General features: G+C 40.8%; 1 protein-coding gene across 1 annotated transcript in view; it reads right to left on the bottom strand.

The window, feature by feature from the left end:
• Window positions 1-18,160, bottom strand: part of TTC19 (tetratricopeptide repeat domain 19) — a 29,623-nt gene that overhangs the window by 10,878 nt on the left and 585 nt on the right. Inside the window, exons 2-7 of the mRNA XM_072730475.1 lie at window positions 18,009-18,139; window positions 16,160-16,270; window positions 15,659-15,697; window positions 14,647-14,703; window positions 14,271-14,332; window positions 11,948-12,042 (exon numbers count right to left, since the gene is read on the bottom strand). Coding sequence (XP_072586576.1) covers window positions 11,948-12,042; window positions 14,271-14,332; window positions 14,647-14,703; window positions 15,659-15,697; window positions 16,160-16,270; window positions 18,009-18,139 — 495 coding nt within the window. The remainder of the gene's footprint in view (window positions 1-11,947; window positions 12,043-14,270; window positions 14,333-14,646; window positions 14,704-15,658; window positions 15,698-16,159; window positions 16,271-18,008; window positions 18,140-18,160) is intronic.

Genomic DNA, 18,160 nt, shown 5'->3' on the forward strand with positions numbered 1-18,160 from the left:
GCCTTTAGCTCAAGTCATGATCCCGGGACTCTGGGATCTCCCAGGTACAGCTCCCTGCTCAGCAGAGAGCCTGCTTCTCCCTCTCCCTCTTCCTTCCCGGACTCTGACAGAGTATGCTGTCACTCACTCTCTCAAATAAATAAAAAAATTTAAAACAAATAAATAAAAATAAAAGTACTGCAATCATATAAAGTATTTTTCTGATCACAATGGGATGAGCTTAAAAATCAGCAAGACAAGGAAACACTGGAAATTTATACATATATGAAAATTAATCAGCACGCTCCAAAATATCCCAAGGATCAAAGAAGAAATCACAAAGAAAATGAGAAAATACTTTGAGATAAATGATAACACAACATACCAAAATTTACAGGATGCAGCTAAAATGAGAGGGAAATTTACAGTTGTAAATGTCCGTATCAGAAAAGAAAGATTTAAACCAACAACCTGATCTTCCACCAAACAAACATGAAAAGGAACAAAACAAACCCAAACCAAGCAGGAGAGAGAAACCAGTCAGGGAGGTCCTACATAAATTGAGAGTAGTAAACACAATGTAAACAAATTTAACAAATCAATGAAGGCATCACATTCCAGCAAACTCTTGCAGAGTACTTAATGAGTGCTGGCCACAGTCCTGGAGCATCTAACTCCCCTAAGAACTCTACTAGGTAGACATAGGTTCTACTCTTATTCCTGTTCCATTCATGAGGAAACCAAGGAAAGAAGTTACATATCTTGTCTGCAGTCACACTATAAGAAGTAAACGAGCCAGAATTCAAACTAAAACTCTGGACTTCCAACATGACATGACACCAAATACGTGACCAAAAATAGTTCCACTTCCCAGAAGTGTTTTGATTATTAAAATATGAAAATGAATGAAACTTTCAGCTCAAGGAAAGGAGAAAGCAATCAATGGGGGGAAAACAATCTCTTAAAGAGAGGAAATAAAGAACTGAGAAAGGAATATAACCTCAGAACAGAACACGGTCAGTTACACTTTAAAAATACAATTCCAGGAAAGCCTGGGTAGCTCCGCAGTTGAGCATCTGCCTTCAACTCAGGGATGGAATCCCGTATTGGGTTCCCCGCGGGGAGCCTGCTTCTCCCTCTGCCTATGTCTCTGCCTCTCTCTGTGTGTCTTCATGAATAAATAAAATCTTTAAATAAATGAAAATAAAAATATAATTCCAGGGACGCCTGGGTGGCTCAATGGTTGAACGTCTGTCTGCCTTTGGCTCAGGGCGTGATTCTGGGGTCCTGGGATCAAGTCCTGCATTGGGATCCCCGCAGGGAGCCTGCTTCTCCCTTTTCTCATGACTCTGCTTCTCTCGGTCTCTCTCATGAGTAAATAAATAAAATCTTAAAAAAAAATACAATTCCATAAAATTTCTTCTAGGAAAACACAGATCTCTCCCAATATTTTTTACCTGTGCATTCATTTATTCAAGATATTTACTTTTATCTTTTTTAAAGTAGGCTCCATGCCCAACATGGGGCTTGAACTCTCAACCCCAAGATCAAGAGTTGCATGCTCTGCCAACTGAGCCAGCCAGGCGCCCCCCCGCCCCATTCAAGATATTAATGCTGTGTTCTTGGCACTGTCCTACATACTGAAATCAAATCAAGAAAACGGAAGAAATTTAAATATATGAGTAATCAAGGAAAGAAGAAAAAAAAAAGTTGCCAGACAAACACCTCTAAAGGAAATCTGGCCCATAAGGTTTCCCATCTCTCCCTCTCCTTGGGCCTCCCTCCTCCCTTGGATACTACAATAATTAAATTAGGCCAATTAATAACCCTACCACAGACCCTACGTGTTCAGATCAAAGGAAGGCTCCTAGGTCTCTCATTTTAAATCAAATGTTATAAATCATTGAGCATCTCAAAAGCTGAAATAAGCTGAAGGCTAGGCCTCTTGCACCACTTAGCCAAGTTGTGAATGCAAAGAAAAAGCTCTTAAAGGAAAGGAAGAGGGTTATTCCAGTGAAAACATGGAGGAGGAGAAGGTAAAACCACCTTATTGCTAATATGGAGAAAGGTTTAGTGGTCTGGAGAGAAGGCCAAACTGGCCCCAATTCCCTGAAGCCAGAGCCTAACCCAGAGCCAGGCCCTGACTCCCTTCCCTTCTATGAAGGCTGAGAGGTGAGGAAACTGAAGGAGAAAAGTCTGAAGCTAGCAGTGGTTGGTTCCAGAGGTTTAAGGAAAGCTGTCTCCATAACACAAATGTGCAGAGTGAAGTAACAAATGCTGATGTAGAGCTGTAGCAAATTATCCAGAAGATTCTAGATCTTCATTAAGATAATTAACTTATCCAGAAGATTCTAGATATTCATTAAGATAATTAATACACTACACTGAACAACTACACTACACTAAATAACAGATTTTCCATGTAGACCAAACAGCATTCTATTGGACAAAGATGCCATCCAGGACTTTCAGAGCTAGAGGGGAGCAGTCAATGCCTGGCTTCAAAGCCTCAAAGGACCGGCTGACTCCCTTGCTGGAGCTCATGCTGCTAGTGATTTTATGTTGAAGTCAATGCTCATTTACCACTCCCCAAATCCTAAAGCCCTTAACAATTATGTTAAATCTACTCTGCCTGTGTTCTATATCAATGGAACAACAAAGCCTGGATGACACCATATCTGTTTATAACATAATTTATTGGATATCTTATGTTCACTGTTGAGACCTACTGCTCAGAAAAAAAGATTCCTTTTAAAATATTCCTGCTCGGGATCCCTGGGTGGCGCAGCGGTTTGGCGCCTGCCTTTGGCCCAGGGCGCGATCCTGGAGACCCGGGATCGAATCCCACGTCGGGTTCCCGGTGCATGGAGCCTGCTTCTCCCTCTGCCTGTGTCTCTGCCTCTCTCCCTCTCTCTGTGTGACTATCATAAATAAAGAAAAATTAAAAAAAAAATAAAATAAAATAAAATAATAAAATAAAATAAAATAAAATAAAATAAAATATTCCTGCTCATTAACAATGCACCTGGGTCACCCAAGAGCTCTGACAGAGATGCACAATGAGATTTATGTTGTTTTCAGGCCTAATACAACTTTCATTCTGCAGCCTATGGATCAAGGATTGATTTCAACTTTCCAGTCTTTTTATTTAAAAAATACATTTCAGGGGCCCTGAGTGGCTCAGTGGTTGAGCATCTGCTGTTGGCTCAGATCGTGATCCTGGGGCCCTAGAATTGAGTCCCCCATCAGGCTCTCTGCAGAGAGCCTGCTTCTCCCTCTGCCTATATCTCTGCCTTTCTGTGTCTCTCATGAATAAATATAAATTAAATAAATAAATAAATAAATAAATAAATAAATAAATAAATAAATAAATAAATAAATAAATTTCACAAAGCTATAGCTGCCACAGATAGGGATTCTGTTGATGGATTTGTGCAAAGTAAACTGAAAACCTTCTGGAAAGGATTCACCATTCTGGATGCCATTAAGAATTTTGTCATTCATGGGAAGAGGTCAAAATATCAACATGAACAGCAGTTTGGAAGAACATAATTCCAACCCTATGGATGACTTCAAGGGGTTTAAGAGTTCTGTGGAGGAAATAACTAAACATGTGATAGAAATAACAAGAGAACTAGAAGCAGAGGTGGAGCCTGAGGGGCATGCACCTGGGTGGTGTAGTCAGTTAAGCCTCTGACTCTTGATTTCTGCTCAGGTTGTGATCTCAGAGTCATGAGATGGAATCCTTAATCGGACTCCACACTCAGCTTTGGAGTCCACTTGAGATTCTTTCCCTCTGGCCCTCCCCCTATGTGTTCTCTCTTTCTCTCAAATTAATTCTTTTTTTTTTTTTTTTTTGATCTTATGGGGTGCCTGGGTGGCTCAGTGGTTGAGCATCTGCCCCATGACAGGTTGCCTGCTCAGCAGGGAGTTGGTTTCTCTCTCTCTCTCTCTCCCTCTGTCCCTCCCCACTGATCGTTCTAATAATAAAATCTTACCAAAAAAAGAAAAAAAAAAAGTAGAGCCTGAAAAGTGACTGAATGGGTGCAATCTCATGATACAACTTGAATGGACGAAGAGCTGCTTCCTATGAATAAGCAAAGAAAGTGGTTTCTTAAGATGGAATCCATTCCGGGTAAAGATGCTGTGAAAATTCTTGAAATGAAAAAAAAGAAAGAAAGAAAAGAAAATTCTTGAAATGACAACAAAGGATTCTGAATGTTACATTAACTTGGTGCAGTAGCAGCAGGGTTTGAGAGGATTGACTCTAATTTCAAAGAAGTTCTACTGGGGCTAAAATGCTATCAAACAGCATCTCATGCTACAGGGAAATTGTTCGTGAAAGGAATAGTCAACCAATGCAGCAAACTTCATTATCTTATTTTTTAAAATTGCCACCATAACCCTAACCTTCAGTGACCACCACTCTGATCCATCAGCAGCCATCAACACTAAGGCAAGACCCTCCATCACCAAAAAGATGATGACTCCCTGAAAGTTTAGATGACAGTTAACAGTTTTTAGCAATAATGTATTTTTCAATTAGGATATGTACATTTTTTAAGGGTATGTACATTTCTTAAACATAATGCTACTGCACATTGTAAATGTAAGGTTTTATATGCACTAGGAAACAAATTCATTTGACCCACTGTATTCAGTATTCACTTAATTGCAGTGGTCTGGAACTAAACCCATGAGACCTCTGAGGTGTGCCTGTGTTGCAAAGATAGTGTAGTTGAGTGACTACTCTTGCTAGCAGAGCTGTTGTCTGTTCTAGCACGCACACCTTTTTTCACATGATTCAAGCAAAGAGGAATCTCATCCTCTGTTAAGAATGGATCCTGGTCGGTTTTAGAAAGTCATGCTAATCTCACTTCTTCTGTCAAGGCCTGGGTTAGAAATGCCATGTAACCAAATTCCAATGTAACCAATGAGAAGTAAGGATAAATCTACATGGTAACTTGTAGTAAAGATTCTAAGAAAAACACCAAAGAAGTTTCCTCTTCCTCTGCACATTGCCATTTCTGGATGAGATTTCTGGAACCTAATACAATCACTTTTCAACCATAAGGGGAGTACAAAGAGAAAGCCTAAACACATGGAGAATGCCAATGAGGAAGGATGGATAGAATCTCCTCCTTCAGGATTTCCATGAGCCAGGTGTCGAGTAACTCAACAGCCTGCCCTTTTTCACTAAACTGCCAGTTACATGAGATAGTAAGTGCCCCTACTGCTTAACTCAATTGAATTTTTTTGCTACTTGCAGCGACATGCTAACTTGTTCAGATGGCAATCTCCCAAATTCATTTAAAAATATAATGTAAATCTCAGGCACTTGGCCTCTCCTCTCAAATAAAGATAATCTTTAAATAAAAGATAAAAAAAACATAATGCAAATCTAATAACTCAGTCTCAAAGCACTTTGGGGATTTGACAAAATGATCTAAAATTCATGTAAAAATTTAGTGAAAATAAAATGGGAGGGAATTTTACAAAAGAAGCATGTGTGAAATCTGTTTACTATATAACTCAAATGTATGCTACCATATAATTCAAACAACGCATACTGTTATAAGAGCCAACAGATGAATGAATCGAATGGAAAACCCCAAAACACAAGCGTACACTAATTTATAGTAAGCATGTAACACTGAGAGATGATCATCTTTAAGAAAGTAGTCACCAATATCACACCAAGATAAACCTCAGATGTGTTAAAAAGTTATGTTAACAGTTTAGAAATAGGGCAGCCCAGGTGGCTCAGCGGTTTGGCACCGCCTTCAGCCCAGGGTGTGATCCTGGAGACCCGGGATGGAGTCCCACATCAGGCTCCCTGTATGGAGCCTGCTTCTCCCTCTGCCTGTGTCTCTGCCTCTCTCTCTCTCTCTCTCTCTCTCTCTGTGTCTCTCATGAATAAATAAATAAAATCTTATAAAAAAAAAAAAAGTTTAGAAATAAGGAAAAAGAAACTTTACAGATCTGAATATTTATCTGGTTTCAAAGTTGAAAAATACCGAAGTGTTAAGTTCCGAAAGCAGGAACTTCTGCCTCACTTGCCTCTATTCAAATCCTAGAAAACCTGGCATATAGAATAAGCTATTCTAAGTAAGTCTAGATAGTTATTTAGAATAAAAGCAAAGGAAATATACAAAAACAAACTCAGATCTAACTCCAAAAAGATTAAAGGAAAATAAGTGCAAGTCATACTGTATGATTCATTTATATCAATTTTAATTTTTTTAAAGATTTATTTATGTATTTTAGAGATAGAGCACATATGTGTGCAGAAGGGGCAGAGGAAGAGGGAGAGAGAGAACCTCCAGCAGATACCCCAACTGAACTCAGAGTCCGACATGGGGCTCCAATCCCAGGACCCTGATATCATGACCTGAGCTGAAACCAAGAGTCAGCCACTTAACCAACTATATGCCACCCAGGCATCCCCATTTATATAAATCTTAAAAAGAAACCTGCACAAACTACCCAAGATTGAGTAGTACATTGTCTCTGGGGTGGGAAGGGGAATGGGACAGGGGCAAGACACACACAGGCTGCAAAGGTATTGTTAGTGTTGGATTATTGCCTGTTCTTCTCATTATTCTTTAAACTATATAAATTTTAGTTTCACGTTTCTTTTTAATTAAAATAAACAAATAAAAATACTCAAAACTCTGAACTCTATAGATGAGTAAGGGAACAGAAAAAACTCGACAGGACAGAGTTACTATCCTTAATAGGGATGTGTGGGTGGCTCAGTGGTTGAGCACCTGCCCTTGGCTCAGGGTGTGATCCTGGGGTCCTGGGATCGAGTCCCACATTGGGCTCCCTATTGGGAACCTGCTTCTCCCCCTGCCTATGTCTCTGCCTCTCTCTCTCTCATAAATAAATAAATACACTAAAAAAAAAAAAAAAAAAAAAAAAACAGAACACCACCAATAAATGATCAACCTTATTGCTTATCAAAGAAATGCTAGTTAAGACATCACTGCCATATGACCAATCTGGCAGAGGTTATAAAAATCAATGAGTTTTGGGGAGAAGGGGCATACTGCCTTATCACAATAATGAAACAATGGTTAACAATGGTTAACACTGGAGTAGCTACTCCACAATAGCTACTCACAATAATGAAACAATGGTTAACAATGGTTAACACTGGAGTAGCTACTCTGTACTAGGCATTGTTCTAAGTGCTTTATGGATATTAACTCTCAATCTTCCTACCAGTCCTACAAAAGGGTATAACTCTTATTCCCATTCTGAGAATCAAAAGCACATACAGATTAATTAATTTGGCCAAAGTCACAAAGCACATAAATTAGTAGAACCAGAAAATGTAAATTAGCACAGTCCTTTTGAGGGCAATTTTGTGATATTCATCAACAGCCTTAAAAGGTGCTGCTTTTGACCTGGAATTTCAGTGCTAAGATACTATCCCAAAGAAAGAGATCTGGACCCCACCTATGACGTCACAGAAGACGTCACTTCCATGCAGACAGACCATTATGGACTGAACACATGCACTTATCTCTACTCCCTCCCAAAATATCACTAAAATCAAAGTTAAAGGACAAACCAGAGAGCTACAAGGAAAAAAAAAAAAAAAGAAAGAGAATCAAGGGAGAGGACAAAGATTAAAAACTGTGGGAGCTGACAAGCAGAGAAAAAGGCAGTCAGTGACTAAGCACGGGACAGGAAGGTAAGCGCTGAAGGCTGCAGACATCTATACCAGGGAGCAGCAAGCAGACAGGCACCCAGAGCTCCAGGATAGCTTCAGAACAAAGAAGAGCAAGTACTACAGTTAACAAAATTGGTCACACACATAAAAAGCAAGCATCAAAAACACCTAGTTAACTACTGACTTCAGAGTAAATACAAAATTTTACGCAAATGCAATCACACAATCATGTTACTTGGCTCAACAACAAACACTATTGGTAATGTTCATAACACAGACACAACCAAAACTGCACTAAATGTTCACTTTTCTGTAAATTAGCAGATTCTAAACATAAGAATTTTGTTCTTTAGAAATATGAAAGAAAATACCAGAAGAAATTGGTTAAGAGTTGAAAAGGACTCAAGGAAGACATGTGGCAAAGAAAAGATATTTTTATATTTTTAAAGATTTTATTTCTTTATTTGAGAGAGAGAAAGAGTACAAGCAGGAGTGGCAAGCAGATGGAGTGGGAGAAGCAGACTCCTCACTGGGCAGGGAGCTCCACGTGGAACTCAATCCCAGGACCCTGGGACCCTGACCTGAGCGGAAGGCAGATGCTGAACCAACTGAGCCACCCAGGTGCCCAAAGAAATGTTATTTTTAAATTAACTCTTATAACATTCTTGGACTTCTTATACTATGTAAGAAAATAATTTTTTAAAAATTTTGCTCCAAAAACAGAATACTCAGAAAAACACAAGACCTACATCCCCATAAACCTACCAACCTGAGATAATCACTATCTATATTTTAATATCATTCAGCCCTGTTCTATGCTTATATTTAATCTACATATTCAAGAAAACTAAACCATACTGTTTAGTAATCTGCTATTTTCACTTAATTTTTTATGGGCATTTCCTCAGTAATTAACACAAGGAACCAAATGAGTACCCTAGACCTAGTTTTTACATGACCAGAAGTAACACACTTTGGGGATAGAGTTAGTCATGTCAATTAGAAGCAAATGAATTCAATAATGGATTTAATTTGCCTAAACCTGAGGGGAGGGGCACCTGGATGTCACAGTTGGTTAAGCATCAGATTCTTGGCTCAGGTCATGGTCTCAGGGTTGTGAGATCGGCCCATGTTGAGCTCTGCACCAGGCGTGGAGAGATTCTCTCTCCCTCTCCTTCTGCCCACTGCCCCTGCTCGCATGTGTGTGCACACTCACTCTCAATCTCTAAAAGAAATCTTAAAAAATAAGTAACATGAAATTGAGTGGGAATATATTTCTTCAGAAAAAATAAGATAAAGCAAAATGTAATACATTTTTCTGTATTATGTAACCAGTAAAATAAAAAAAAAAAAAAAACAATGTTTATGATAGAAATTAGTCTGCACTCTCCAACAAGAGCTCCTTTGCCTGGAAAAAGGTGTTTTCAAAATAATTACTAAATTCTAAAAAAAAGCATATACAATTACAGTCCCTAATTTATTTCTTAAAATGTAAACAGCATAGGGGGAAAAGCTTATAAAGACATACATCAAAAAATCAACAGTAAATTCTTTTTCAATACTATTTTAGATGATCTTTATTATTTTCTTCCTAATGCTTTTCTAAATTTCCCTAATTGCACTGGTATTACTTTTGGAGTCAGAAACTTTTAAGAAACTGTTTAGAGTCAATGCTACAAAATGAAACATAGCAAGGATGTGGATAGTTCAAAAGTGACTTATGTGATAGCTAGACTTGTTACATCTCTTGTGACTTCCCTCAAAACATTTCCACACAGCACTGAATCTCTACTTGGTGCTGGTTTGCTCCTCTGTTCTTACAGTCAACAATTCCTGAGCCTCCATCAGGTGGCAGGCACTGCTCTAGTACCAAGAATTAAGCAGTGCATGAAACAGATGAAATCTCTACCCTTCTTTGATAGGGAAGACAAATACTAAAAACATTTGTCTTTATTTTCTGCTATTTTTGTAGCAGAAAATACATGTTTAATGGTCATACAAATATGAGCACACAATACACACACTCCTAACTCTCAATTATGAGGAAGGAAAGTAAAGGCTAGGTAGGAAAAGATCACTGTTTCAGTCACGGTAGACCTTGTGAGGAAGTGAGCAGAGAACTGAATGGAAAGAGCTGGCCACACAAGGATATAGGAAAACAGGCTAGGAAGACGGAGCAAGTGAAAAGGCCTTTAGATGGCAATAAGGTTATACAGAACAGCAGGGAAAAGACCAGGGTGGTCAAAGTGGAATGAGCAAGGGGAGAGCAGTAGACGATGTGGAAAACAGGCAGGGGTCAAATTATGGAAGGCCTTACAGGTCCACAATGGGTCCTGAAATTTATTCTAAAAGTGATACAAAGGCACTCAGTTTTAAAAGACCATTCTGCCTGCTGCATGAATAACAGACCATGTGCAGGAAAGCAGGAAAACTATTGAGACTCTTACAGGTGTTCGGGCAAGAGAAAATAATGGCCTGGACCAAAGCCCAGAGATGTGGTCTGACGTGGATATACCTTGACAGATGATTCAATATGACTTGATGAATTACCACCAGGAATGAGGAAGGAATCACAGGTAATTCACAGGTTCTTGGCTAAAACAACTGAGTGAATGGTGGTGCCATTTTCTGACTGGGCTGACAGAGAAACAAGTTTCTGAGTGGCAGAAATCAAGAGACCTGGGGCGCCTGGGTGGCTCAGTTGGTTAGGTGTCCAACTCTTGGTGCTGGCTCAGGTCATGATCTTAGGTACGTGAGACAGAACCCCATGTCAGGCTATGTGCTCAGCTTGGGGTCTGCTTGGGATTCTCTCTCTCCCTCTGCCTCTCCCACTGCTTGTGCTCTCTGTCTCTCTCCAAAATAGAGACCCACTTCAGACATAAGTGTGAAATGACCACTAGACATTCAGGTCAAGATGTCAGGTAAACAATCTTACCCAGTTTATGTCTGTAGTCCATGTGTAAATTGGGGATGAAGATGTGTAACTGATATTTAAAGGTATGGGACTAAATGTTATCTCCTAGGGTGTGAGCCCCAAGGTCTGCTAACTTTAGAGTTTGCAAAGGGGAAGGTGAATGACCAGTGAAGTGTCCCAAAAGCCAAGTGAATAAAGTATTTCCAGCACCTGGGTCAGAGCTGCTAGTAAACAGAATAGGTAAGCTAAGGATTGGGAGCCTGTGACCTGATAAAGGGGGATTCAGGAGAGTGATGGAAGAAAAAAATCAGTTTATGTTCAGGAGAGAACTGAAAGAGGGATACATGGGTAGCACAGTAGGTAGACTCTTGGTTTCAGCCCAGGTCATGATCTCAGGGTCATGAGATCAAGCCCTGTGCTGGGCTCTGTGCTCAGTGCTGAGTCTATTTGAGACTCTCTCTCTCTCTCTAAAATAAATCTTTAAAAAAAAACAGAGACAGAGAACTGGAAAACAACAGAGTACAGTTAACTCTTTCAAGTCATATGTATTGCTGGGATGCCTCAGTGGCTCAGTGGCTAGGCATCTGCCTTCAGTCCAGGGTGTGGTCCCAGAGTCCCGGAGTCCCAGGATTGAGTCCCATATCGGGCTCCCAGTGGGGAGCTTGCTTCTTCCTCTACTTGTATCTCTGCCTCTCTCTGTGTGTCTCTCATGAATAAATAAAATCTTAAAAGAAAAAAAAAGTTTTATGTATTGCTTTAAGGACAAGAGTTGACCACTGTTTCTCTAGCATCTTGCTAGCTCTCGGCACAGAGCACATGTGAAGTAAATATCACCAAATGAATGTTGAAACTGAAAATTCCCAATATTTCAAACCATATTAAGAAACCTGAATGGATGAGAGCTAGAGAGCTTCCCGACTACCCTACTCTGTTCCTAACATCATTCTTTATGTTCTTTCCTCCAAAGTGAGGATCAACTAAAAAACCTGAGATTCTCTTCATGTTTTATAACTTGGTACATATCTGGAACCAAAAGGTAATTAAATAGCATTGTGACTGGTAGCTGAACCAAGAGAAAAGAAAAAGACCTTCCCTTTCTGCTCCCCAATTTTCTAGAGGTTATATATAATAAAAGTCAACAAGTAAATTACAAACATGTCACCAAAGGGTTAAAAAAGGCAAACAGTGGTTAAGTTATATAAACAAAACATCTTAGCCCAAACCTTCTACTGAGATCTTAAGAACAGCCACATAATTCCCCCAAATAGATAACTTGCCCTCCCCCAATTCAGGTACCTTTCCCTTTATCACAGTGTAACAGTGAAGCTCTGTGGCAAAATGGCAATGTCCAGAAAACAGTCAGGTTTCCCTACCTGACAAAATGTCTTCTGCTAATTCCTTTTCTCTTTCAATTTTTTCCTCTAGAGTTGAAATGCAGAATTCATAGCCAGCAAGAGCAAATTCCTGTCTGTAAAGCAAAGATCAGCAATCGGCTGTTCACCTTTTCACAAACTCCTCTTTTATTCGCATTTTCCCAGATGGGTTTGAGCATTATCAACACAGAAAGTATAAGATGGGAAGAAGGAATGTTGCTTAAAGTTTCTAAGGAGTATCAATCTGCCATTTTGCAGAAGTTTTTCTTTAGCCACCCATTTAACCTAATCTAAGACATAAAAAGCTAAGAATGCTGATGTAATCTTTAAAAATGGCAAAACCAGTAGCTTCCAGCATCTCCCACTAATGGTTTCCAGTGAGTCAGTTTCTCCATTTAGGAAAGCCTTACACCTGCTCAAAGTATTACTAATATGAACAGAGGCTAAGGCCACCTGTACTAAAGATGCTAACTACTGACCTTAGTGCAATTTCTAGAGTGGCTGGTTAGCTTTGTTTATTAGTTTTCCAACCTGTAAATCTTTAATCAAAGCTTCTTTTACATAAATGGAATTCCTGGCTATGGCACTAGAGGTATTTAGCCTGACTCTAGCCCAGGACCCTCAATCAAATGAAGAGGACAACCAAACATCAGGCAGACGGACTCTGGAGAAAAGAAGTGTCAACTGCTGGTTTCTATAAAGAGATGCACAGACGGGACAGAAATTCTTTCTTTATCCAGAAGCTCAGCCCTGGTTCTTCTCCTCTGTTTTGGCTCTAGTTTCTTAGCAGAAATGACACTACAAAGCTCATCCCTCCCCTAGTGTTTTGCCAGGGGAGATGACTCCACTCTTATACTCTGTTCTCAGAACAGAAGCTTCTCTAGACCTAAACTTTGACAGGAGGGACCCTATCCATCCAGGACATGGAATAGGGGGAGGTTGCCCACTAGATGCTTCTAGTCAGAGCAAAATGTCCATAAATAATTCCCTACGAATATCAGCCTTCTTCAGCCCCCAGTCTAGTTACACATTAATTGTCTCATGCTTCACTTAATAAAACTCAATGGAAAAATACTTTTGAGAAGAGTAGAGTAACTAACAGGCTAATTAACAGGGCTACTACATAGGCTTTCACCTGTATGAGACCATGAATTCGTCTTAACTCTCCACTGTGATTAGCTTTGGGCTTCTTTTTATCCTAGAAGTTCATAGCCCGTCGACATCCAGTTGTTTGTCACCCCTCCAAGAGACTGATCCCAGCTGCAATGCTCCCCAGCACAGGCCAACCTTAATACTCCTCAAAAGACTTGAAGTCAAAGGCCCTCAGAAGCTCGAGCCCATCCAGTGTCCAACCAAATGCAGGCAACAAGCAGGTTCTGCTGAGAATGAAGAGCTGGTGACTAGGGCAGCAGGGACCAGTGCCAGGGGCCCTGGCCTTAACGAGCACTCTTGTTACAGCATTAGGTTTGATGTCATTCCAAACCTCTGGTACCCAACTACCATAGTAACTGAAAACCTAAGGAAAAGCTACTCTTATGTCTTCCCTTAAATGCACTCCAAAATATGTAACTCTCTGGGAGTTCTCTTACATCCTAGTTGTTTCTTCTTTGAACTCCACCTAGAGAGAATGAAAGGCACCAGGCCTCACTCGTCAGTGTTCCTGGGACCTTTAGCACACGTCCAAATTACCTTCTAAAGCTTTTCCTATGTAGCAGGAAGATTCTTTCTTGTTTACAGAAATTTGGACTCAATCTAATGCTTTTAAATTAATCCCAATTTCCTATCCTATTTATCCAGAGCTCACTCTTCTTAAAACTTGCTACCTGATCACCTTTACATGCTTTAAAAACACTGCCTACTGGACTAGCCACTAAGACACTCCCATACCAACTCCCTCGTCACTCAACTAACTATGCATCTAACTTCCTGGTTTGTTGATCCATTTACCAAAAATGGTTCCTTCCAAGTACTTTTCCCCAACAGCTTTTATACTGTTCTCCCCTCTCCTAGGAGGAGTTAAGGTTCTAACTTCCCTTCTCAGTTCAAATAGGAACAGAAAACTTGATTAGCTTTGTCACAGTGTAGCCAGATGTGACAGGGCTGTATGCCCCATTCAGCAGGCTAGTAGAAACAGTGGGGTAAAACTAGAAGACTAAAGATTTCGAAGATGAGGGAGGGAACACGCTCAGTGCCACATTCAGTTTTTCTGAGACCCAGATGATTAGAAGCTAAATGAAAACTATGTAACATTCCAGGGTTAAAGTTATCTGCCCACAACCCAACTCCCTGGGCGCTGCCACACCTAGATTCCAACTATACTTACCTATTCTGAGCAGCATAGATACTGGCCAGCTTTAGAGAGATTTCAATGATTGCATTGTCCTCCTGTTGGGAGAAAGGAAATGAAAATTCACAAGTCAATTTCCTAACAGATTATTTCTGATCAACATATAGACTGACTTGGCCTAAAAGCAAACGTCTTTCTCCTTTTGGAGGAATTAGGCAACTGAATCCCTCAACAATCATGTTTTCACATGAAAGATTACTCGTTGTTACACAGTTCTGAGGGGAAAAAATAACCTTTTTTTTTTTTTTTTTTTTTGCCATAGCACATGTTGGGGGCTGGGTGGAGTTTTTAGGAAGCAAAACTATTTTGAAAACTGCTTCAGCTAGGGCCCAATCCCAGGCAATGTCCTCACCTGTTGCATGCCCCCTCCAAGCAGGTAACTCATTGTTGCTTTAAAAAGTTTTTCCGCCTGAAAGCATAAGGAAAAGATTTTTCTTTTACTTGGGCCCTATCATCTATAGGATCCTGGATTCTAAATACTAGTCTGATGCATTACTCACTTGTAAAAGACCACACACACACACACACACACACACACACACTCATATACAGAGAAAAATATCCTTGAGATGGGAAAACAGACAAAATTACCAGGACCCCATCCTCTAGAGACCTTAAAAACTCTTCTGTGATGAGTACAAACCAACTTCAGAAATTAACTTGTCATCTAAACCTATTGTGGCAGAGACTGCAAACTATCCCCTAATTATTCACTCTCCCTTTAGTTACAAAATCTCCTCAGTTTTTAACAGGTCTACCTCCTTTACACTTAGGTATAGTCATATGATGTTTTGACCAAGAGATGCAGATAGAAGGAACGTGAACAATCTTTAAATCCTATTTTATAAGGAAGCTGCCTGCCCCTTCTGTCCTCTTCTTCCCTTCCTAGAGACTGGAGGTGAGCCAGCTTACCTATGCAGATGACAATAGATCTTTTTTTTTTTTTTTTTTTAATTTATTTATGATAGTCACACAGAGAGAGAGAGAGGCAGAGACACAGGCAGAGGGAGAAGCAGGCTCCATGCACTGGGAGCCCGACGTGGGATTCGATCCCGGGTCTCCAGGATCGCGCCCTGGGCCAAAGGCAGGCGCCAAACCGCTGCGCCACCCAGGGATCCCCAGATGACAATAGGTCTTAAAAGGAACTCGGGCATGTGCACCACTTCATGGAGCAAAGGTACCTACCCTTCTTCAGTGCATAGGTACCTCTGGAATAATGCATTAAGAGAAATATACCCTCTTGTTTGAATCACTCTGTTTTAAGGTCTCTTTATTACAGCATTGCCTATACCCTTTCTAATAGAGTTCCCTTGAAGCCAGTCCTTCACAAATTCAAAATACCACAAAGTGATTTACTTACTTACATTTTCAAGCTGACCCCGTATAAATGCTAAGTTGGCCATCTGAAAGCAAATTACAAATTGCTTTTTAGTTTAGAGCACTGCGTTCTACTTATTTCAAAACCTTTAAGTTAATGACTCCCTTTTGCTTTTACCCTCTAAGCAAAAAAATACTTCAAAGAGAAAGGTTTGTCACTAATTTGCTAAAATCAAAGTATAGCAATAGCATGAGCGTCAACAGCTGCACAATCTTGCTGATGACAAACCAAATGTAGATCTGTTCATCACTGAAAAAACAAATACTAATATTTATTTTGGGTCTAAGATTTAGACTTCATATAGCGCAGGGTAATAAAATTTTAGTACTCAAGGGTAACTGAAAACCAAAAAAAATTGAAACCAAGAGAAAACTTAGTAAAAACAAAAACCAAAGAGCTTTACAACATCCTGAAGGTTAGGAGGGTAAAAGAGCTATCTTGCATCCACCCTTCATCATCAGTGGCTCACACTGGTTAGAAGAGTTACCAAATCATAAGTGTAAGTGATGGCCTTCCTGTTATCGCTCTGATAGGCAAGACGAAGAGCGTCATGTAAAATTAACTCAGCCTCTTCTGGCTCATCTTTCATGATGCTCAACTGAAAAGAGAAAACAAAGAAAACAATAGAAAATGAAATGTAAAGAAGCAGATGTATGTGCTACCTAAAGTGGATATGGCCATACATCCCAACACACAGAAGACAGCTAGCTATTCATTCGTCAAGTATTTATTGAATTCCAACTATGTACCAGGCTTTAAGTCTACAACAGTGATGGGAGGGTCAGCTTCCCTTGCAGCTATGTGTAGCCACACCAAGTTTTTGCCAAAAGATGCAGACACTGGGAGCTTGAGCAATTTTTGCATCTTATAAGGAAGCTGCTTGCCCTACATCCTCTTTTTCCCTTCCTACTTCCTCCAGGAGTAATCCTGGAGAATAAATAAACTTAATGATAAAAACCCTGAAAAAAAGTAATAGGGAGGAATAGTAAAGGAGTCCCCTCTAACTGGGAGTGCAGAAGCCTTTGGAGAAAGTGACAGTTAAACCAAGGAAAGAAGGATGAGAAAGAGTCATCCAGGAATTATGGGGAAAGAAGACCCAGAGAGTAGAGGATGAACTGAATCCCTACAGGCTAAAGAGAATGGCCTTCAAAAATCAATCAAGGAAACACAAGTGGAGATGGTGAGCCAGAGGATTACTTCCAAATGGGTGGGCATGGCACAATGGCATAGATTATACACGGTGTTGCAGGCCATGGTAAGGAGTTTGGATTCTATAATACAGTGGGAAGTCACTCAAAATATTTAGGCAAAGAGGTAATATTCAATTTGCATTTTTATTTTAACTTAAGTATTTTTTTAAGATTTATTTATTTTTAGAGAGAGAGAGAGTACCTGTGGTGTGGGTTGGGTAGGTGGCTCTCAAGCAGACTCCCCTGAGAAGACTCAGAGGCTTAGCTGAATAAGCCACCCAGGCACTCCCCCAATTTATCTTTTTTTTTTTTTTTTTTTTTTTTTTTGATGCCAGGCAGTGGCTATGTGGCCAGGATGACAGCAGAGGACATATAAAAGGGTGGATTTCAGAATTATTTTGGATTTGGTGGCAACAGGATTTGTTGTCGGGGTGTAAATGTACTGAGAAGCAGTGGGTAAGGTACCCACAGGTTTTAAGAATGACTACGAGGTTTCTAGGCCTTTTGAAAAACTGGGTAGATGGTAGCAAATGGAAGATGGTGAAGGCAATGTGCTGGGGAGGCCTTTGAGATCAAGAGTCAAGTGTGAGGGGTAGGTGAGGTCTCAACGTGGAGAGGGCATGTCAGTAACACACTGCAGTACAGGACTATAAATCTGGGCGTCTTTAGCACCGAGGCGGTATAGTGAGCCCCATGGTAGAAACGAAATAACCTGCGGACAAAATAGAAAAGAATGTGGAGAGTAGGAAGACTTCAGAATGAACAGAACCAAACCATGCACAACCGGCACTGAATTGCATTTTCTGGACACAACATACGTGCCAAATCCCTTACGCCAGTCCCTTCGTCTTGGCCGGCTCGATGGTAACACACACATTTCTGCTAATGCTCGGATAAAAGAGCGACGCCCGTGGTGCCACCTCCATCTGCACTGGAGACTGCAGCGGTCTGACTGCAGGCTCCGGAGTCTGACAAGCCTGGATGGATGCCAACACCGCCCCCCTCCCCCCCAACCATGACCCATCGAATTCCAGGCAATTCCACTCCCCCTCCCCCGGACCCTCCATCCAGTCTTCGGGAAACTGGGGCGAGCACTGCGCACCCGCAAGGGCCAACATCAGGCCTCGCTCACAAAGGCCGCCTCACCTTGGCTCGCTTTAGCAGCTGGATGATCTCGGCCTCGGCCTCGTCCGCCGCGCCCTCGGCGGCGGCCCCGCCCGCTCCTTGCCGCTCCTCCTCCTCCTCTGCCGCAGCAGGCCTCGAGAACCAGGCGAGCGCTGCGGGAAGGGGCTCTGAGG

This window comes from Vulpes vulpes, chromosome 12, assembly GCF_048418805.1.
Source record: "Vulpes vulpes isolate BD-2025 chromosome 12, VulVul3, whole genome shotgun sequence".
NCBI classification, from domain to species: domain Eukaryota; kingdom Metazoa; phylum Chordata; class Mammalia; order Carnivora; family Canidae; genus Vulpes; species Vulpes vulpes.